Raw genomic sequence first — 23,678 nt, 5'->3', positions numbered from 1 at the left:
CTCATTAATGTTAGCTTTTGTGTTTTCTTTAAAAAAAAAAAAGAATTTATTTATTTATTTGACAGACAGAGATCACAAGTAGGCAGAGAGGCAGGCAGAGAGAGAGAGGGAAGCAGGCTCCCCGCTGAGCAGAGAGCCCGACATGGGGGTCAATCTCAGGACCCCAAGATCATGACCTGAACTGAAGGCAGAGGCTTAACCCACTGAGCCACCCGGGCCCCCACAGCTTTTATATTTTCATGAAACAAATCATTTAGTCATGTTTAGTTGTGTCCAAGAAAATAACAAATTTTCATATTTTAAATATCTTATATTTCTATTGTAATTGATCATTATAAACTTGATATTTATAATTAAGTAGAAAATGCCAAGGAAATGCATTTTCAATTATTTTGATAATTTCAATTATTTGATAATTATTTGATAATTTGGTATTTGGCAGATAGTCATAAAATACTGACTCAATCAACAAAACCTAGTATGATTATCTCCTTTTCTTTGACAAGATTTTTACTTTGTTTTTTCTCCTTAAAATAAGTCATGGGTTCCTTAAATTACATAAATTAAATTACTTGAATCTGTGATGCCTCAATTGAACCCCTGGACAGATGGATAAGCTATAATACATGTCACTAAGTACAATGATAATTTGCTTTTTGACCAAAAAAGTCATAGCATAAGAAATGAACAAAATCCATTTGTATTCAGCAAATTTTTATTAAAAAGGCCTCTTCTTTTAAGATAATACACAGATTCCAGATGTTAGAAGAAAAAATAAATAAATGTTTATAAAATAAATAAATGAAACAAAAAAGAAAAAAGAAATAAATGTTTATAAAATACATAAAATAAATAAAAGAAAAAAACAGAAGAAAAAATAAAAGTTTATATAAAGAAAAATTGCTAAACTTGAGAACTCAAAATATTATAAACAATAGGTTCTTCCCCCCCTCATTTTAATAACCAAACTATAGCAGAATGTTACAATAAGAGTCAATTGTGAAGTATTAGTACTTTATATCATTCACTATGCTTGATTCTCATTTTGATACCAAACAACAAATCTAAATGTATATAAATAAACCTCAATGAATGAGAATTGTAGTGAACTGCTTTGTACACTGCTGGGCTATACTCTGATGCTTCTGATCACCTATCAAAACCTCTCTTTTGTAGGGAAATGCGGGTCACTTATCTAATGAGTTTTAATTTCCTACCTCCAGGATGTATGGATAGGGAAGGATATTCAAGGTTTTTGTTTCTGTTTTGTTCTGTTTTTCTCCAGTACCTGTTGGTTCACTTGGACTCAGTTTCTGAGTTCCGTCTAGCTTGTAAATAATTTTTAATACCACCAAAAGATGCTTTGGTCAAGTATAGACAAAACAGATCGAGGAAAAGCTATTCTTAGAATCATGATGTAGCACTACTATGGGAGGACAGTTGCAGCACAGCTGAGTGGGAAGGGGTGACCTCATTGCCCAGGGCCAGTCTCATTACATGCATCCTCAACTCATGGGGCCTCTTCATTCGTTTTTTTTTTTTTTTTTTTTTAAGATTTTATTTATTTATTTTAGACCTAGAGAGAGATTGAGGTGTGGGCAGAGGGATAGGGACAAGCACACTCTCTGCTGAGAGTGGAGCCTGATGCAAGACTCAGTCCTATGACTCTGGGATCATGACCTGAGCCAAAATCAAGAGTCAGAGGCTTAACCAACTGAGCCACACAGGCGCCCCAGGGTCTCTTCATTCTTGATGATAATTACCCTATTTCTAACTCCTTTGTGTTTGTGCTGTGGTCTTGGTGTAGCATTTTTTCTTTCTTTCTTAAGCAACTCTACACTGAACATGGGGCTCTAACTCACAACCCCCAGATCAAGAGTCACGTGCTCCCCTGACTGAGCCAGCCAGGCCCCCTGCTCTTGGCTTGGGATGTTCTCTTGGGTGTTCACTTCCTGACTTTGACCCCACCTGGCCAGGGGGCACACACTCATCTCATACATGGTTATCCACTCTTTAAGAGCTCTAATCTCTCACCCTAAATGCATTAAGTGCTTCCTCTTTTTGTGCCTGGATGTACATTCTTTTATCATTGCACCTGTAATACTGTATCGTACCACTTATGTGAATGGTGTGGCCATTCCTTCAGCTTCCTACAACAGAGACGGGGGCTGGGCAGAAATGGGGACTTATCCTTGATTTGTTAATACTCCTTACATCTCATGTCCAATCAAGTGCCAGGTTTTTTTAATTCCTCTTCTACACTTTGCCTTGCAAGGCTTTGTATGATCTAGCTCCTGGCCACTCATACCTTAGTTGCACAGACTACCTGGATTTCTCAAAGTTGCTCTATAGGCTCTTTCTCTGAGCCCTTGAACTCACTTTTCCTTCTGCCTCGAACTGTTTTTCCACATATTCTAATGAATTGCTGCTCTTTATTCCCCTTTCTCTGCTCAAATGCAACAGTAGCTCCATTTTTCTCTATTTCTCTTTATTCTGAATTACTTTTCTTCATGAAAAAACTGATTGTTCATCATAGCAATGAGTAACAATCAAAACCAGTATTAAACCTGTTTAATCAGTGATTGATTACAAAAGTGCACACATGTATGAAAAAAATTCAGTAACATTCCCTGCAATCTACTTTTGAAAAATCAGGTAATCAGCCACAGCTTTAGTCCAGCGAACATTTTTGAGAGTCAGCCAGTCAGAAACAGTCTTACTCTGGGAAAAACATTTCTGTAGCTAAAGGTAACACTCCAGCTTCTATATCTCACACTTTTCCAAAACCCTGTATAAGCTTTCTCCTTTGCTTTGTAAGCTATGTCTTATAAATTCAGCACTCCATGCTCAAGCAAGCAATAAATTCACCTTACTGTTTTAGATATTGAGTGATGGCCTCTATCAGTATTTATGATCACCTATAATTATGTGGTATTTTTTGCTATCTGTTGGTTTATTGTCTATTTGTATTAGTATATAGGCTCCAAGAGGGCAGGCACCTTGTTGGCTGGAACTTCATGCTGGTGTCATGCCTAGTACATAATAACAACATCATAAATATTTGTTGAATGTATCTTTAGAGTAGGAATAATTGCCACTTAGCATAGTATCTCCATTCTCTAATATAGCACCTAGTATATAGAAGGAACTCTGTAAAATATTAGTTAATAAGTGAATGAATACACTCATTGACCATGCATGTTTTAAAATAATTTTTTAGGGGTGTCCTTGAAATAAATAAATAATTATTCAGATCTCTGTGGGTCTCTGTATATGTCTTATATACTCAACTCTCTCTTCAGAAGTACACTAGCTGAAAAAATGCCCACTGGCCTATTTGCTATATCCTTTTGGAAGACTTCAAGGAATGACCAAATCAGTATGTTTAAGTCTGCTCTTTATCCCCAAACCAGATCCTCTTCTTGTTTTCTCTGCGTCAGTAAGTGGTGTAAGGCTAGAAATCCCCTTTCTTCCTCAAATCTTCAATTTCCACCCAGTATCAAATAATGGTGATTTTGTCCCCTAAATATATCTTGAATCTGCTCACTCCTTTCCCTTCATGTGAGTGCCACATGTCCTGGCTACCAATAGCCATCACCTAAACTACTTCAGTAACCTACTAATTGGTTCATGAACATCCTTTCGTACACTCTCTCTAATCTAATGTTTAATCATTTAACTCTTTTCTTATGAACTTTCATCAGACACTTTGCTGATGAGACAGAGTCTAGGATCTTTCACATGGCTTCCAGGCCCTGTTCATCCTCGTCTTGTACCATATTCCACCCCATTACCTAAAGTTCAGTCACTGGCCTTCTTCAAGTCACATGAGATTGTCATGTCCTCCTCCTCCCCCATCACAGAACTTTTGCAAATGTTAGCACATAAGCCAAACACATTCTTCCTTCTACTCCACTTATTCTTTGTATATTAAATCTCCATTACTCCCTCACAACCTGACCAAATCAAATACCTCTGCCATACTTAGCACCTTGTCCATCTCCTATAAATACTTATGTTTTAAGTCTAACCTTTGTGTGTGCCATTTTTGGATTAATAATGATCTCTTTGAACTATAAACTCCACCAAAGAAGGTGGTACTGTATTTTTGGCATATGGGAAAGGGCCAGTAGATATTTATTAAAGAAAGAAAGAAAGAAAGAAAGAAAGAAAGAAGGGCATTTGAAGCTGGCCATGTCTTTCCTAGTACATCTCAGAGTAAACAGGGTTGGAGCCTGTGTTCTGAGAGGGTAGTGGGGCCAAGGGAAGTTAGTAAGCCAGAAAACTGTAATGTACAGAGGACCTTCCTCATTTTAGAACTACATTTTTTTTTTTTTTTCTGAAAATGTTACTGAAGAGTGAAAGTCTTGCTAGTCTCTCATGGACTCATGTTTGGTGGGAAAGGAAGAAGAAAAAGCACGGAAAACATGTAGAGATCAATTTCACTTTTAATGAGGAAAGGAGATGGGATGGATCTTAATCTGTTGCAGTGGCCAATTCAGGAGCAAAGTACCTCAGCGGGTTTTTGTTATATAATATATAATATAGCCAACTTTGAAATAAGTGCTACATTCTAAGAAAGATTTTTATCTTTAGGGAGTCTTGTTAGAAGTAGACACTTTAAACTTTTTACTGATTTAGGATTCATTTCAATATATTTTTTTTAATTCAAATGTTTGCCATGTTAAAATGCAGTATTTATAAGTAGTGTTTTTCTCCTATTTTGCCCCACCATGAGAATGTCGAATGCTGCTGTTTTGACATAAATTAGAAATAAAAAGAAATAGTTTAGAAATAAAAAGTATAAGGGGCACCTGGGTGTCTCAGTGGGTTAAAGCCTCTGCCTTTGGCTCAGGTCATGATCCCAGAGTCCTGGGATTGAACCCCGCATCGGGCTCTCTGCTGGGCAGGGAGCCTGCCTCCTCCTCTCTCTCTCTCTGCCTTCCTCTCTGCCTACTTGTGATCTCTATCTGTCAAATAAATAAATAAAATCTTTAAAAAAAATAAGAAAGAAAGAAAAAGTATAAGAAGCTATGAATGCAGGTTCATCTTTAAGGAGAAAACTTGGGGAGGGGGAAAGATAGGGTGCCAGGCAGGCTTCCACATACTGCCCGATTTTCCTTTGTTTTTACTGCATTTTGTTCCCCTACCAGGAATTCATATGAAGCGTTGTAATAAGCCCTTAGAAAATGCTGGCTATTTTTCTCCATCTTATTAATTAAGAAGCATAAGCTTTAAAAATGACACTTCCTTAGGTGGCTATGAATAAGTCACACACACATTAAGATAGATCAAGGGGAAGGAGAGGAATCACTGCAGTACTTTCTTAGTACCAGAAAGCTGAGAAGGTTGAGAAAGACTATAGGACCAATTTACAGATGCATGGTTAGCATTGAGCAAAGTTAGACACAAGACAATGGCTATCACACACAGGATCGCCATTTGCTTCTGTGACTGTACTGTTCCAACACTCAGGTCCTCCCCGTGACACTGAAAGAATGGATGGGACCACCAAGAGAAAGACTAGGTTTGAAGCATAGTTATTTTTTTGGTGTCAGTGCTTATTAAACTATTTTGCTCTACTAGTGAAACTTTTACAGTTTGTTTCAGCGTGTCAATGAAGGGCACTCTCAGAAAAGGTGATTGTTTTCCTTTCCATCTTCTACAACCTAGAGCCCTGACCCCAGGACTAAATTGCTATTTGTTGGCAGTCTTGGAACTTAACTGACACATCCAGTGTTTTTTCTAGATGAGAGATTTCTAATTCCAAACAATTAACTTAGTAACAGATACTTGGAACACATTTCTGTAACCAAGTGGGGGATTGTGTGGAGTTTTTTTAAACATCTTTCTAAGTGGATAGAAATTTGGGTAGTATTTATATGACTCTAAATTAGAGTCCAAATGGCTACATGTTGCTTTGCTTAAAAAAAGTACGTTTTCCTCATTTTGGAAAGGGAAAAACTATAATCATTCTTAAAAAGAAATTCTAAAAATTTCTTCTTGTGTGGGCTTTGGAATGAATAGATAACTAGATATAGTTCTCTAGAGGACTCCAAAAACGTTAAAGCAGAAGGCCTTAATTAATTGAGTTGACTATATGCCCTGACTTCTGCATTTGCCTCATGTGTTAAGGTTTTATTTCTTTGTTTTTGTTTGCTTGTTTTTAAGTCACAGAATTGTGCATTTTTCAGAGCCTTACATCCCTTTCTTGACTGAACTCACTGTAAACAGATAAAGTTCCTGCTCTGTATCACTGATTTTGCTAACTGAGAAGTCTCTTTATATGCTTATTTAAATCTCCGGTGTGCATATGTGTTTACAGCATACTTTGGTTTATAAATATTGACTTCCTTTTGGAAATATTAGTTCCTTACCACTAGAACAAATTGATTTCATCTATCTCACTCCTCATCTTTAAGCATGTTACTTATCCAACTTTCAGCTTTTCTGATATAAAGTAAAAATGTCTCACTACAATAAGATTAATAAACAAAGTCAAAATTCTGTTTATGAAAAAATATTTTAGAAATCCAGTCTCTTTGATTAGTAACCAGCCTTAGTACCAGAAAACTTCAAAGTGTTCTCTAAACATTGAATTTTCATCAGTGATGCTGCAAGCCTTAGTTCTCATCTTTCATGTTTACCCATGCAATAAAAAGAAGAATGACAACCTCTCAAAGCAACACTGTGCTTGGCCCAGTAATCTTGCCATTAGCTATCATGCATATACAACGAGATAATTGCTTCATTGCATTATACTTTAATAAATACAATAATTAACATTTGTTACCAAAAAAAAAGCAAATATGCAAACCATTTAGAAATGAAATCCAGAGCCCAAGGGATTTCTAGAAGAAAATGAAAAAGAGTTAGACAGCGTCAAATATAGAAATCTTCAAAGGGAAAGAGATCATTTAAAGTTTACCTACTGAAATAGGTTCTTGCATATTTTATTGTTTTTGTCATCTTGCTTGTTATAATCCAGCCAGTGAATGTTCAAAGAACATAAAATCCTACAAATAAATAAAGTGTATATGAGTACATTTACAGAAAGGCAACAATTAAGACCTGGAGTCTCACATGTAAGCTTTGATTATATAATGCAATTATGTTTCCCAGAGGTCTTGCAGCAACATGCGATTTAGCAGTAGGAGGAAAATAAAACAGTTTTAAGCTCAATGATACTTTCTAGTTTTCAGAATACAAGCTACTTGGAAGTCTTATCTGAATCAGCAGGGTATCATCAGCCAAAATCTTGGGGGATCAAGACAGTGCAGGCTTTGCAGGGCATTGTGTCAGTGCAGGACGTTGCAACAGACACTGACTCTTGAGCAAGTATTACATACATCATCAAGGACTATGTGGTTAGTAACTAGGTAGTCATCTCAGAAGTACTGAAAACTGTAACAGGAGGATTTTGAGAAGGGGTAGTTAGAGCTATGGGTTGTGGAATGGTAGCATCAAATGAGAGGAGACCAAACATTAGGTTAGTACTTGTGAATCTTGCTGTTTGGATCAGTGAATATTCTCCCATCAGCACTTTTCCAAAGGTCTCTCTGTCAGCACAAGGTAACAAAATGGGGACACCATTTAAAAATTAAAAATATAATTCTTCCTATCGAATTATATGTAGAAGTAAGTAATTTATCTTGGAAATACATGAAAGAAATTGTTTTAAAAGCTATATTGCACCCCACCCCACAAAAAAAGAGGAAAAAAGAAATGTCTGGGAACATTCAGTATTCTCAGTAAATCTACTTCTCTCTGAGACAATGGAGTTAAAAATTTATTTTTTTGATGACTGGGCTGTTATCTGAATAAGAGCTTCTCCAATTTATAGTGCATAGCAAATTGTTAATACATTTTTACTGTCAGCCTGTTAGATAATATAAGTGGGTAGGGCAGATTAAAGATGATCTGTTTTTTAAATATAAACATTAAGTGCATAGCTTAATCAGAAAGGCCAAATTAAGGTGTTGGAAAAAGAGCCATGTGTGTGTGTGTTGTGTCTGTGTGTGTGTCTGTGTTTGTCGGTGTGCATGCATGTTTGGAGGGATTGGTGTTGCAGTGCTGAATGATCAAAAATGGGAAAGGTGAGCAGGAAATGGAAAATTAAAAGCCCTGTCACCCGGATATAGAGGAGAATAGGAATGGAAGAAGTATTAGGTCACAGGCAAGACTGACTGGAACTGGTTAGATTTATAGATGCAAATGGGAATTGAGGGTAAGTGACTACTTAGTAAGTATTAAAAACCTAGCACTACACATATACGAATTTTACCTTCTACCAATGATAGGGAACCAAAATAAGTTTAATTCCTGGAAAAATATATATTCTGTATTAAACTCTAAGTATCTATCAGCAATGTCACTAGGGAATTACTTTTAGTTAATCTATTTCCCAAGTGTCTTTAGAAAAAGCTGAGTAGATAGAGCCATTTTTTCCTCCACAACAGCACACATTAACATAACCTTAAGATTTAGGATCCTAAAATGCTGAAGAACAACAAAATATGAGAGAAAGAATGTAGGTTTTTTTTTTTAAATTCCATGACTTTTTGCAGAGCATTGACCATGATATACAATGAGGGAGATATTAGAGGAATAATGATGAACAGGAGATGGCCAAGCATTTGGCACAGGTATCACTTGAATTCTGTTCTCCTGTCACTAATCTCCACACCAAGAAGAAAATATTTTTAATGGAGTTTTAAGTTAGAAAAAAAGGGACAAAGACATGATATCTCTGTAATAATGGAAGCTGATATATATTAACTCACCCCATTGAATCCATGTATCCATGTTTATATTGGAAGGGCAAGACAGCTGTTTTTTTCACATTCTGAATGTCACTTAATTCATTGTTAAACAATGAAATGGTCCTGAACTTTACTCAGGATAAATAATGTGCTATTTACATATTTTTCAGTGAAAGTGAAAATGAGTGAAAAATATCAATTGGAATTGAAAGAGAAGGGTAACTAAGGTTTTGAAGAAACGGTGAATAGGATGTAGCAGGGCACTAGTTCTTGAGGGAGAGGGTGTATGAGGGCCAGTGGAGAAGGGCTGCCTATTAGAAATGCCTGAATTCTGACTTCTGAAGACTTGGTCCCAAATTAGCCTTCTATGCATACATAATCCTCCTTGGGGGTAAAAGTGATGCTGTGTAAAATGAGATTGGCTCCATACTGATTAACAAGAAAAGGGAAATAAATCACTCATACTCTTTAAGACCATACTTACAAAGAGAAAACAAGCACCTATCATCGCTGCTTTGACTGTTACATCTAGATCTGCAGGAACATGAATTCCGAAGTTGTCAGCATTGGTGAAGACATCATTGACAAAACCTGACCAGTATTTCGAAATCTTCCCAATTGTAAGCTTTTCATTAATGGTCTTCACCTTTGAAAAGAAAATAAGAGATGTTAAATCTAAGAGTGAAACAAATGGTTTTAAGTATGTTTGTTTCAAGAGAGAGATGAATTATTTTATTTATCATCAGTGACAATTCCATGTCATTCATTCCTTTATAGAAGCCTAAGTTTGTAGACTTAACTTTATAGTTCACTCTTCAGGAATATTGCTTTTCTGACAGTTGTCTAATTCATCCTAATTCCTTTTTTTTTCTTTTTGTATGCAGATTGAGAATATAATAGCTATAAATAATCAAGGCCAGGCTACCACAAGATGGCAGCAGGTACATAGACTCAATTACATGGTCTAACCTTGAAGGTAATTCCATTACCTGAGGTCCAGATTTCAAACCTGAATTCTTCAATTATTAAAAAAAAAAAAAAGAAAATATTTTTGATAAAGATTTTAGATAAGATTTTTAGAAGAAACTTCTAGGTATAATTTGTAAACTTAAAAAAAAATATTTTGTTTATTTAGTTAACAGAGAGAGAGAGATCACAAGTAGGCAGAGAGGCAGGGAGGAAGCAGGCTCCCTGCTGAGCAGAGAGCCAGACGCGGGGCTCGATTCCAGGACCCTGAGATCATGACCTGAGCTGAAGGCAGAGGCGTTAACCCACTGAGCCACCCAGGCACCCCTAATTTGTAAACTTTTAAATTTTTCTTGCTAAGATCTTATAACTACTAACATACTTAAATATTATCAGCCATTGCTTAATCTCATTTTTATATTATACTAAATATTTACCAGGTCATTCCTTTATTACTAACTCCAAGTCCTATTTTTCACTAAAAAAGAAAAATCCTCTGGGCAAATATATCACACAGGAAATGCAGTTTGACATAAAAAATCTATAGTCCTTCTCAACTAGAAGGCCTCTACAATTAAACTTTATCAACTATTTTGCTTGCTCTGATTCTCGTGCAAAGGCTGAAAGTGATTCAGTATAACCTTTCACTTTCAGTATGGTGAGAGAAGATAGAAAATAGAGAAAGTTACTTAGGACATTCATTACTACATTTACTAAAACTTTTTAAAATTTTTTAAAAAACATTTTATTTATTTATGAGTGAGAGAGGATGAGAGTGAGCGATAACACAAGCATTGGGAGGGGCAGAGGGAGAAAGAGAAGCAGATTCTCCACTGAGCAGGCAGCCTGACCTGGGCTCAGGCTCAATGTGGGGCTTGATCCCAGGACACTGGGATCAGGACCTGAGCAGAAAGCAGATGCTTAACTGACTGAGCCACCCATGCGTCCCAATACTAAAATTTTCAAGTCATAATCATAGGGCATATTTTTATCCTTTAGTTTTTTTTTTTGTTTGTTTGTTTGTTTGTTTGTTTTTTAATTTGAGAGAGAGAGAGAGAGAGCACGGGGAGGGAAAGAGAAAGGGACAAGGAGACTGCCCACTGAATGAGGAGGTTATCCTTAATCTTAGGAAAGTCATGCTAAGTCCTTTTAGAGTGGAGTGGAGTTAGAACAGCTCACTTTGCAGAATTTACATCATATTCGGGGTGAACAGTGTTCCCTGAAGTCCCTCAAACTGAACGAACATCCTAGGTGGGATATACATGAATATGTAAAGAGAGAAGGAATGAATAGCAAATATACCCTTTAAATTCAATCTGTTTTGCCTAAAATGTATTTCTAGGAAAAGCAGTTAAGATAGCTCATATTCTTACAACCAAATTTGAAACTTCCTATTTTTTTTAACATTGCGTTTACACAAATACGTTTATGTAAGCGTAGATTATTTTACAAAATGAAGCTAGCAGGTCTTCTGGCCATAGCTTCTAAATTAGTGATATTTTAATGGAATGTGATTTTTAGATGAGATCTGAACTGGGATATGTAACTACCAGAGCTACAGGAAAGAAGATATAATTTACGGTGATTCTAAACTATATGTATTTGCTTTGTACCATGGGTGCTGTAATACCACACACATCAAAAAGTTTTAGCATGTTTTTTAAAAAAAATTCTTAATATCTCTCAAATTATGAGTTATTATTGGCATGTAGAATATGGACTTATTACATTATTTCACAAGTATATTGTCTTCTAAATTTATTTCAGAGATATTTCAGGATTTGAATATCTTAAAATTGAATTATGTGGCAAAAAATCAGGACCTAATTGAAAACATCCTTCATTCTGTCATCCATACCTCAAAATCCACATCGCCAAAACAGCCACATGGTGCACAAGGACCAACAATCTTCAAAATATCTTCTTTGTTTGCATTTTGGATTGTGAATTTAGGCAGAAAGGGGTCCCACTTCTGTGCAACATAACCAACTATAGTACCAGGAGGGGCTTGGATTTCTAACTGTAAGAAGAGATAATAATAAAATAAGATTTTCCTAGGGTTATTGTATTTTAATTTTAAAATGTCAATTTACTTCTAAAACAGTAACTTTTATACAATTATTTTTGTATTCTACAAACTATTCTGAATATCTGCTATAAGGAAACACAGCAGTGGATTTTTTTTCCATTATTTTATAGAAACAAAGAAATGCACTCTCTAGATATGCTTGGCATTATTCACTGAAGGTACATGTCTTTAATCTTTCTTCCTTGAAGAGAACCTATCCCAGAATTGTCTTCTGACCCTGGACACTGGCTTCTTTGCCATTTTTGTTCTGAGTGTGGCAGTTGGTCAGGCACTGAAGCTGTTTCCCATGAGGTATTTCCAATCTACTCCCTCTCCTGTGTTGCCACAACACACATCTATTTTTATCCCTCACTTACCAATTATTAGCTATTCATGATTGTTTTCCCTTCAGGCTGTCAACTTCAAGCTTCTCTGTGTTCAATTAAAAACAAATGCTTCTTGTGAAGGTACCGTTTTACATACCAGTTTGATTTCTGTTTCACTTCTTCCAAAGCGTTACAGACTAACAATTGCATTTTCAGGCTTTACTTTAGTATTTTACCCCATTACCTTCATTTCCTTAATTTCTTTATTTTTCATCATATTGTACTTCAACATATTTATGTAGTCAAATCAAATCCATTGTGAAATAAACTAGAGGTGGGTAAAAATAATGAAAATTGTTTGCTTTTAAATCAAACCAACTCTTATAATCTGTTTACCTTTTGTCTTTTTTTTAATTTATTAAGTTCATAGTCTTATGTGTATGCATTTGGTGTTCTTGGATCACCAGAGGTGGTTTCAATGAGCGTGCTTAGAATTATGTAGATCTGACTGGTTCAATCACTAACTTGTACAGCTGATGGTAATGTAACATTGTGTGTCAATTATACTTAAATTTAAAAAAAAAAAAACATTGAAAAGAAAGAATTATATAGATTTGTTCTGGGGTCATTTTTAAAACAACTGGTTTGATTTTGACCACATTTTTAAAAATTATTAATGGGTATCAAGGTATACCTTTTCATTTATGTGACATTGGACTACTATAAAATAAAACATCAATTATCAGAAACTTTCAAACAGATATATTATACTGACCATACCATCTTAGAGCATATTAAATCTTAAATATCCTCAGTAGGAGGATGAAGATTTGGACTCCATGTATGACTACCTTCTCCATTTTATCACTTAACCAGGCAACTGCCTATAAATAGTTGGAGAATTAGTTTCAATATGTATTACAAGAAACTTCCTCAGTTCACCCCCATTCATATTAATATTTATTTCTCATCATGCCAAGTAGAGTACTTAAACATAGGTCTTCAATAGAAAAACTGGTTTTTTTCCTTTTTTTTTTAGAAACTGGGCTTTGAATAAGGACAGTGGATCAAGCCCCATTCATAATATTTCATGGATGTGTAAGTTACTTCCAATGTCTAAGCCCCAGTTTTCTCAGTTGCTAAATGTGGAGAGTAAAACGTATTCTTTCTAGCTGATACAGATGTTATGGTATCAAAGAGAATAAGGTAAGTGAATGTTCCATATTGACTTAACTGCATTATGTCAATGAAAGTTATTATTGTAGATCTATTAGATAATGATGAAAATCTATTATATATTAAAATAATTAAATGATTCCCTTCAGAACAATAACATAGTCTTTGTTCCCGTTCGAAGTTTGTCATAAATGGCTGAATGGGATAGGAGATTCTGTATGAAAAGTAATACCTAACCAAGAGAACACTTTGGAAGGGTTTGGTATTACTCAGCCCTTTCTGAACTTTGCTACAGTCAGAGAATGCAAAGGGTAGATTTGCTTAATGGTGGATCTCATAGATGTTAAAATTATGTGCCTAATAGACAGATTCAAGAGGATGTGTTCTATTTATGTGACACATTAGCTGTCTTTTCCCATTCACCAGAAGCCACTAGAGTTTTTGGTTGGAAACAAAACAAAACAAAACAAGACAAAAACAAGCTAGTGAATCACCAAATCCTTCAGCTATTCTGCTCTTAAAGGAGCAACCTACTAAATCAAACAGTCCCAAGGTGAATTGCCTCATGGCCCCAGATGGATGTCATTTATTAAATATTTGTTAATCTTTTCAAACGTAGAAAAATAAAAGTACACATCCAGCCCATGACTAACCTCTTGCAGGTAGCAAGGGCACCAGCAGCTGTTACACCTCAGAGGCCTGTGTACTGCAATCACCTCCTGACCTGAGTTATCCGTGATCTTTAGACTGCAAGATCGCAGCGTGGAACAGAAGGTACGATTAAAGCAGATGCTTTCCTCCACTGCAAAGTAAATTCTTTGTCCCAGGCTGTTTTTAATCTCATATTTGTTGGAAGTCTCAGTGCCAAGTATCACTAAGGGAGGAAAAAATAATTCATCAAAACAATGCTATTGCCTAGTATCATATCTTTAAATAAGTAAAGAAAAGAAAACGGAGTCACTGACTAATTATTAACTGTATGGTATCTTCTCCACGCAAATCTATTTCCATGCTCTAAAATTTGAGGGCTTAGCTATGGAAATCAAAGTACTGAGAACAAAGCTTTGCAATGATTAAATTTTGATTCCAGATATATGACCTACTTGGAACACATAGTGCCGCTTTTCAACTGAAGAAGCAAGTCTGAAAAGAATTGAATCCTAAAATGATCCTTCTATCATTGCTGTGGAATTTACTGGGACAACTCACAGCATAGTAATGGTTTTGTTTTAGGATCTATTTGGCTGTATATCTACAGCTATGTGCCATCCTGCCATCTGCTTATTACAATTTTGACATATTTTAGATATGTATAGAATATTAAGAATAAAAAATACTCAAGCAATCTGTATTCAGTTAGTCATCATTGTAAATCTGTGTATTGTTAAATAACAAGCCATTTGATGAATCACTGATTCAGTGATAAAACATTGGATTTTGTTCGATGGGTTTCTGTTATTTATTTTTGGTTTTGTTTCAAGTTTTTATTTAAATTCTAGTTAGTTAACATGCAGTGTAATATTAGTTCCAGGAGTAGAATGGGTTTTTGTTATTTAGTTTCAAGCTTGATTTCCATTTCTGAAATTACTAAAAAAATAAATTATTTACAAGCATGGAAATGACCAAACATCTTTTATTATTTTAAAATAAAAATAATGTTAGATCCCTGATAACAATATTACTAAAGACTTGGAGAGTTTTATGCTTTTATGTTTATCTGTATCAGACTAACAATTTGCTTTCCAGTATTTATTTTAAAAAGTAGACCTACTGATCTTTTTAATTTAATTTTATCAACATTTAACTTAATTGTTTATGGTGTATTTAAATGTAACAAAATTTCTGAAGCCTAAAATATTTTTAACAGTTTTAATAAGTATAGAATATAACATACTTACTTCCAAGAAGCTCCACCTGCTGGTGTATAATTATCAGGTCTAACTGTAAAGAATGACATAAAGGAAATAAAAAGCATTACATCACACTTTGAAAACCTTTGGAGATATTACTATCAACCTATTTACCACATGAAATTCTGTAATTTTCATATTCTTTACTAGGAAGTGGTTGAAAACAGCTCACATTTTATAATGAAAACGGTATCTTTTGTATTCAAGTAAAAATAAAAAAATTACAAGAGTTTTGAAAATTCCAAGGCAGAATTGCCCAGAATAAGAATAAGAACTGTGGTTAACTCTGTGTTCTTTCTGTGATAAAGGGATAAAAGAGTAACTGTTAGAAATAATACTTGAAGATTTTTAAGCAGTCTCTAAATAATTATGCCTAAAAGTTTTTTAAACTCATTTTTTTAAACTCATTTTTTAAAGCAATGGTCTGAATGTCTGTCTCCCCTCTCCATCCTGCCTAAATCCTCTTTCACTCTCAACTCATTCCTCACAGAAATAAAATGTCTTTGTTAAAGCTGAGAGAGATCCTTCTATAAATTGTTCTCACTCATACCTTCCTCTGGATGAGAAAAAAAAACAACCACAAGAAATCCTATTGATGCCTACAAAATATCCATTTAAGCAGAATAAGTTTTACCACTAACAGCTGACATAATAAAATCTGCTTTATGTAATTAAAAATGAAGTTAGCTTACAGAGATAAAGTAACCATAGATAGTTAAGAAATAACTATATTTAAAAGTATACAATGCAAATATTTAAAGGAAATACTAAAATATGTTCTTGGAATGAATTTTATTTTTCGCTAAGGTAAATTCATGAACCATGAAGACAATTGTCTTCTCCAACACTTCATGTTCTATTTTGCCTCTGAATTTTACTTTATTCTCCCTTAACATTAATAAATTCCCTGGTAACCATTTAACTGAAATGTCATTAGTAATATTTGGTATTGATTGGGCATCATAAACCCAGAAAATCTGAAGTTACATTACTTCCTATATTCTCCTTGAATATCCTGAGGTGTAGGTAAAACTAATGCCTCATCCTCTATTTAAATCTTATTATTCCTAAGTGAGCTCATGTAGCCTTTTTTTTTAAGGTTCACAAAAAATATTTTCCATAAATAATTTATGATTTATGAGGTTCTAAAACCTATTTTAACAATAATGACAATTTTTGAATATTAGAATCAATATTTTGTAGTGTATTATTATTAGTTCTGTTCTCTTTTGAGGCAAATGGAGAGTTGAGAGAAGAGAAAAGTTCAAAAAGGATATCCACGATTATTTAGCAGTGGATCCGTTAGAGGTAACTTAAGTATGGAGAAGAACTATGGGGGCAAGACTGAAGTTTGAATCCAAGAACTTTAATGTTAGTGGCATCGATCAAGTTTTAGTCTTGAAATTTAGAGACTATCAATTGAGATCCACTGCACATTGGGAAGGAAAGTCGTACCCCTCTGCTTTTTAATAATAGTAGCTGTTTATTTAGTGGCTACCGGGAGGTAGTCACTGTGGTAGATATTTTGACATAGTGTTTGATTTAATCCTCATAAAAACTCAAAGAGGTAGATATCATTACATTTTATCCATGGAGAAACAATCCCAGAGGGAGTAAGTAGTTGGCCCAGGATCGTAGAGCTTGTAAAATTGTTGGGCAGGGATTTAGACACAGATCTTACTACCTGCCACCCATTTTGATGTGCTTTCTACTCTGTTGTATTGGCATCACTAAACTCATCTTAGGAACTGGGATAAGCAATTCTTAAGTGATACTGTGGAACTTCTGAGTACCTTTTCTTCCTAGTTTGTCTACCCTTATACATGCCCCAATCTCTGTGATAATATTTGATTTGATCTATCTCTGTGAGCAAAGCCCCTGGATTTGAGGGTCTTGTTTTGTTCTTGTAGTTTCCTTCAAGTAGTCCTGGGCTCTTCTAAACTATGGTCCAAATGAGTCCTTTCCCTCCTTGGCTATTAAATAATGGGCTAGGAATTGTTGGCAACTTTAGACAGATTGGATCATATATTCAAGTATCAGGGCAAGTCAAGCACTGAAGTATGAAAACCATAGAGTGAAAATCTAATGAAAGCTTTGGATATATAGCTTAAGAATAAATTCTCATATATGATTTATCAGGTTTACAGGTAGCAGTGATTCCATTAAATATATGTACTTCAAAATAAATTGGATCTACACATGTGTCTTTGTAGAATTTAACTCACTACTTCTACCTCCAGGTAGGTGACTAAATTCTAATAATTATCATTTGACACTAATAGGATAAAATGATATTGACTTATGAATATGTTAATCCAGAGAGAAATCTCTAGTTTATTCTTAGGTTTAGCTCTATATGAATAGTGTAAATATACACACACATACATAGATATACATTCATATATATACATGTACATATATCATGTGTATATATGTATTTATGTTTATATACATACCTGAAGTTTTATTGTCAAATTGTTAATGGAAACAAGATTTTCATTAGTCATAGGATGGACTTGATTAAAGGAAAATAAATGAGTTTTTACATTTTAACTTTGATTTTTTTTAATTTAGAAGGATTTTTTCATATATTTTGTATGTTTTCCTGTTTATTGAAGGATGTACTATTTTCAAATATTCATTATCTATATATATATCTTACAGACTTGTGGTATAAAACATTTAAAATGCTCATTTATCCTGTTATAAGTACACTGCTTTAAAGTAAGCAAGTGTTCTTTTAGGATAAGGTGAATAAATTACCCTTCCCTTTGAAATAAACTATTCACCAATTTGTGGCCTATTTTTATTTCCTGAAAAAGATTACCAAAGGTATATGTCTGGAAAATTGACTTCATTTTAGAACTGAAGCCAGTGGGTTCATATCTCTATTTATGGAACGTAAAAAAAGAAATGTATTCATATCAAGCATCTGGCTCCGGGTGTGTCATCATTCATGGATGGAAGAAGAATATGTGATGACCATATGTGATCATCAAACCTCAGCCCTCTGGCACTGGTATATCACTTTTATACTTGGCAAAACCTTGTCTGACAACATTCCCAAACAGCTTGCAGCAGTTAATCAACTCTAGTCAGCTATTACAGCTGATCCTTTCTGCAGATGGAAGATGGTAGGTTAGCTTTTCCAGCTCTTTTACATATCTCCCTGAGCTCTCCAGTCTCTGAAGTACATTTGTCTGCCAGTGGGTTTCTGGAGAAGGCATCTGCAATTATAAACATTTTCCCAGGAACATATGCTGCTTGCAGCTTAAACCCTATCAGGCATAGCAGAAATCTCTTGTACCTTAAGGGAATTAACACAGAGATTTGATTTTGATAAAGGAGATAGACTTTATAGTTTGAAAGAATGCCAAAGAAACTGAAAATAGCAGCAGATGTGCTGACATCTCAATATTAGTGTATTTCTAATCTTTTGCAGGATAAAATACAAAAGCAACATATATATATATGTGTATATATATATGGCTCTTTATGTGCCACATAATTCAGATGATGGTATTTCTTGATTGATTTATTATAAGGATTGAATCACTGCTCACCCTCCAATGACTATATATAATACTAATATAATCTTTTAAGCAAATCAGCCTGGAGATGAAACAGTATCAAAGACAACGATGTTAACTTGGTAATTTGCTTTCCCTTGCCTTTATAGCTACCTTTTGAGATTCAGTTGAAGACGCTGAGTTCTCAGATCATTACTGATGTCTCTCCTGTGTACTTAGATCCTTAACAACCTTTCTCTCCTCTACGCACCTGCACACATTATGATGGTGTGTTTATCTGGCTTTAGTACATAGCCTTGCCCTTTTTGTCAACATTTTTTGCAAGCCGATTAGGTTGCAGAATGTTTAGGTGAGAGAGCCTAGGTTTTATGCTTTTTATATGTCTTGATGATAGCAAGTACTCAATAAATATTCTTTAATTAAATAACTGTAGGTGACTAGATGTGTCAGACAATTCCTTGAGGATACATTTGCTTATACCTTGAGCAATGAGCAAAAGGAGGATAAATGTGCTAAACAGCTCCATCAAAAATGTTTAGTGTCATCACTCTGCCAAATAAATAAGGATAATAGAAGTAGGAATAAAAAAGAATACATTTGTTTCTAAATAATAGAGATAATTTTTTTCATAATTTCATAATTTATACTGCTTTTCTCATTTTGGTAAGTGATTCGTTGAAGTTCTTCAACTGTGGTTGAAAAGCAAGAAACCAAGTCTGTATTCATTTTAAGGGGTAAGCGTGTGTAGAAATAAAGAGATAAAAACACCTGGCTTAAATATTCTAGACCAGGAGGGAGACTGCCTGGTGGAGGGAGAGCTGGCTGCCACACTTGGTTCCCTGGGTTGGGAAGTGAGACCTGAAAATTGTGGTCAGGGTCTGGAGCTCCAGGAAGAAAGCCAGGCAAACCTCTACTTCTTTGGTTCTGCGCATCTGCAAAAGAATGAAAATCTCAGCCCATATTTAAATTTAGGCCATTTCATTGAGGTTTTTCTCATAGTATTTGTTACTTCTGAATTCAGAGGGTCAATAATCTCCTGAGTTTTCCCTACTCACGGTTGCCTTCACTTAACCCCTAAGCCAGAGAAAAAAGGAATGCGGAAGACAGCTGATAGAAGTTGTATGAAAATATTGGATAATTCAGGCAAAATAAATGATTCCACAAAAATATATTTTTAAAAGCAAGTTAAACTGTTCAAAGAGCTGAAAAATTATAAACTTCAAAAGGAAAATAAATGGTAAAAAGAACTAGATATTCTCTACTCATAAAAAGATAAACATAGATAACAGTTTTGAACCATAATGACCAGTTTCAAGGCATATTCTCCCTTCTTCAGATACTATGAGGGTACCTTGTAATTGCTGAGAATATTTTGTCTCTTTTTATCAATCCCACTGTTGTGTCTAGGTTTAATTCAGTGGTCCTTACTCTTTAGGCTCTACCACAACCACCTGGAAGTCTTGTTAAAAGACAGATTCCTGGGCCCCACTCCAGAGTTTCTGATTCAGGAGTTGGCAGGAGTGAGGCTTCAGAATTTGCATGTCTCTTAAGTTCCCAGATGAGCTAATGCTACTTCTCTGACCGTATTCTTTGAGAACTAATGGGTTAATTCTACATACTAGGAGAACATTCAAACTAATTTATGAGCTTAAGGACAGTATAATATCTAAGGAAACTTTGATTTCCCAGTATTTTGTATAAAAACATCCAAACACTTTTGACAGTGTGAATCCCTTCGTAGCTTACTTAATATTACAAACAAGAAAATATTTACAGAATTCTAAAATGTTTGGTTTTGATTTTTAAATCACCTGTTTTCTATATATTGCCAGGTAAAAATGTTCTAATTCTACTTATCTGCTAGATTAAAATATAGATATTTGCTATTTATTCTGCATTAGTCCGGAAACTGTAGAATTATGCATAAGATGTAATAATGTGTAGAAAAATCTTCTTTTTTTTAAAAAAAATCATAAATTACTGCCTTTCTACTATCACTTTTCTTTTTTCTTTTTGCATGATTGCCTTTTAGATTTCTCCCTCATTAGATACTATTTTTTTCAAAGACTATCAGAGTTTTTATTCCTCATCTTTATTAATCCATAAATTATTGGAGTTCTCACAGGTGCATTCATTTAGTTTGATAATACTATGCTGTCTTAGATTGAGTGTAGGTATGGGTCAAGATCTGTGATAGATATTTTCAAATATTAGAGGGACCATTATGAAAACAATTCACACTATTCTAAAGACATATGAATGGGAAGGACAAGAAAAAGGGTCTACTATAAGGAGAAGTTTATAACAGCTGCACAGAGATTTGAGTAAGTACTCTCATTGTACTTATACTAAAGATGGAGTGACATCTATATAATTCACAGTAGATTAGAATGGTTTATCTCTCCCGAATTCATGTTAGTTGTGTGTATGTGGGGGTGTATTTTCCAGAATTTTTAAATCTCTAAAAAATAAATTTGAAGAAAGGACTGAGTTTCCTTTGGTGATAGTAAATCCCCCACTATTAAGAGAATTCAAGCAGAGCTTCAATGAGTTCTTGGAGAGGAATAAAATAACAAAAAAGCCAGAACAAACTGGTGGAAGGAACATGGGCATCCAAGTAATGGTCCTTTGGACATTGACATAAACCATTTGCAGTAATAATCAACTCATTAAGTTTGTGTATACATGTAGTGTTAATGAGAAACAATTGCCAGGTGATTCATTTATTTATTTAACCTTCAGGTTGCAGGAGTGGATGAAGACAGGTGTTTAAGTTTTTATTGATCTGTGACATTTAGAATTTGGACATGCTTTAGTGTTAGGACCATAGGGGAAAAAAAAACTTATCATTTGGCCTCATTAAAATAGAGCTCCATATAGGGGCGCTTGGGTGGCTCAGTTGGTTAAGCTGCTGTCTCTTCACTTCTGTATGTGCTATGATCTCAGGATTTGGGATCAAACCCCACATAGGGGCTCTGTGCTCAGGAGGGAGTTTGCTTCAGGACTCTCCCTCCCTCTGCCTCCCTACCCTTGTTCTCTCTCTCTAAAATAAATAAGTAAATCTATAACTAGATAACTAGTTATAAATAACTAGATAAATAAAATAGAGTTCCACACCAATATTAGCAGTTTGCTTCTCCACAGGACCCATCCTGAACTTCTCAGATCTGGGCAGACAAAAAGCATAGGGGCTCAAGTACTCCTCCTCTTGGAGAAGTGGAGAAGTGCCCTGAACGGAACCTCCATCAACAAACTGGGGAGGAAGACTGTGTAACACCATGTCTAATTTGGGAGAGGACCCAAACGGCAAGGTTAACTGGAAATAGTAACATGGAACAAACAATTCTTTCTTTAGCTTAGTGCCAAGAGCACTGTTGTCATTGACTTTCAGAGAAAAATAGAGGTCAATTTATGATCTAGAGAGAACCAGTTCCTAATGATAAAATTTAAGATAGAAGTTCATCCTGGCTGTGAAGGTGTATGACTGTTGACCAAAAAGGGGACTTTATGGGATGCCAGAAATGTTCTATATTGTAATTTTATTGGTGGTTACACAAGCGCATCCTTGTTTTAAAAAAATCATGAACTTAAGTTTGATGCTCTTTATGCAGTGGACTGTATGCATGTTATCCTTCAAATAAAAAAAGCACATACAGGGATCGATGTCGAATAATAGCTGGCAGAAGATCATTAGATTCTCTCTCATCAATTGTGTTAGAAAGATTAGCAAATTACTTCAGTTCTATCTTGTAAGCTATATCTGCTGTGACAAAATGCAGATTATTGAGTGTCTTACAAGTGACTCTACATTCTGGATGCAGGTCTTTGGGTCCTTAGACCTCAAAGCAGGTCAAGAAGCAATGATGCCCTGGGGGCCCAGGGTAGATCATGTCAAAAGTCTGACTGGAGTCTCGGCTGGAAACTCTTGTCACCACGGTGACATCACTTGCTTCCTTTTCTGAGATTTCAGCTCATATTGAAACAGCTTTTAAAGATGGCTTCTGTTCAGTTTAGATCATCCTGGAAACTCCTGTCTCTCTCAAACTTAAAATTTGGGACCAACGTGTTCTTCAATTGTGTTTATTTATACTAAATCAAGGGACTTCAGACCACACAAGTGTTTCTTCACTTCTAATGGCTTCCAGTATTCAGACTGCTCTGGTTTAGTGGTGCTGATTCAACTGCCCACAAAATGTGTGAAATATCCAATGACTCTGAATTCTCTGGGAAATAATAATTGCCACTATCATTCATGAGCCAGAAGACTTTCATGATGTTATGAATAAGGTCCTGCAACATATTTGAAGAAAACCGTCTACCAAAATGTTTTAGGTAAATAATTGATGATAGTCTGATTAGCCCTCTCAAACCAGATTTCTGATTCAAAAGGGAGCTTTGTTTTCATTTCCTTTAAGTAGAATAGAGTCTCTAACAGATGTTTTGCCCACTTCATGTGTTAAATAATTTGAGTATGTTGCAGGAGTATTAGTTTTCCACCTGAAGTTTTGCCTCTAAGTTTAGTGGTGAGTTTTTATCATTACTGAACATCACTGTTTTTTTTTTTTTGGTAGATTAATCATATTTTGATCTTACTATGCTTTCCAGTCACAAGTTTCTTCAAAGACTCAGACCACCAGTTAAAGAAGGAACGCCTTTGAATTTCTATCTGGCTTTGAATTTCTATCTACTCTTTTAAAAATGTATAACTAGCTTATAAATATTTCACATACTCTGCAACTCTTTACCTTACAGGCTACGGTTGTTGCTATAACTCTTATAAAGTGAAGAAGTGTTTTGGATTAAGTGTTGGTGTCAGTCTTAAATGAAAGAATAAGGCTTATCAAGATTTTTGTTGTTGTTCATTTTCAAATATAAAAACGAGGCACGTGTATTAAAATTCATGATTTTTTTGTTTCATGTCTATAGTTTACAATTTGTTT

The 23,678-nt window shown here is 34.9% G+C and overlaps 1 protein-coding gene across 1 annotated transcript; it reads right to left on the bottom strand.

Annotated features, from left to right (window-relative positions):
- Positions 1-6,916: 6,916 nt before the first annotated feature.
- Positions 6,917-22,018, bottom strand: PLSCR5 (phospholipid scramblase family member 5). The gene is made up of 7 exons (XM_059165059.1): positions 21,856-22,018; positions 19,507-19,670; positions 15,197-15,239; positions 13,952-14,172; positions 11,587-11,748; positions 9,247-9,408; positions 6,917-7,016 (listed from the first exon to the last, which is right to left on the bottom strand). The coding sequence occupies exons 1-7, from the start codon at positions 22,016-22,018 to the stop codon at positions 6,978-6,980; spliced, it is 954 nt and encodes a 317-aa protein (XP_059021042.1). The 3' UTR covers positions 6,917-6,977.
- Between the last annotated feature and the right edge of the window lie 1,660 nt (positions 22,019-23,678).

This window comes from Mustela lutreola, chromosome 2 (assembly GCF_030435805.1).
Source record: "Mustela lutreola isolate mMusLut2 chromosome 2, mMusLut2.pri, whole genome shotgun sequence".
NCBI classification, from domain to species: Eukaryota; Metazoa; Chordata; class Mammalia; order Carnivora; family Mustelidae; genus Mustela; species Mustela lutreola.
The sequence above is the reverse complement of the archived record's forward strand: the minus strand, read 5'-3'. Positions and strand labels throughout refer to the sequence as shown.

Excerpts from the sequence above, each read along its gene's own strand:
- PLSCR5 (XM_059165059.1), bottom strand. The coding sequence starts at position 22,018 with ATGGTGTTACACAGTCTTCCTCCCCAGTTTGTTGATGGAGGTTCCGTT. Across the intron at positions 14,173-15,196 it reads GCAGGTGGAGCTTCTTGGAA|TGATACTTGGCACTGAGACT; the intron begins GTAAGTATGTTA and ends TTCCTCCCTTAG. Across the intron at positions 7,017-9,246 it reads TAGGTGCTTGTTTTCTCTTT|GATTTTATGTTCTTTGAACA; the intron begins GTAAGTATGGTC and ends ATTTATTTGTAG.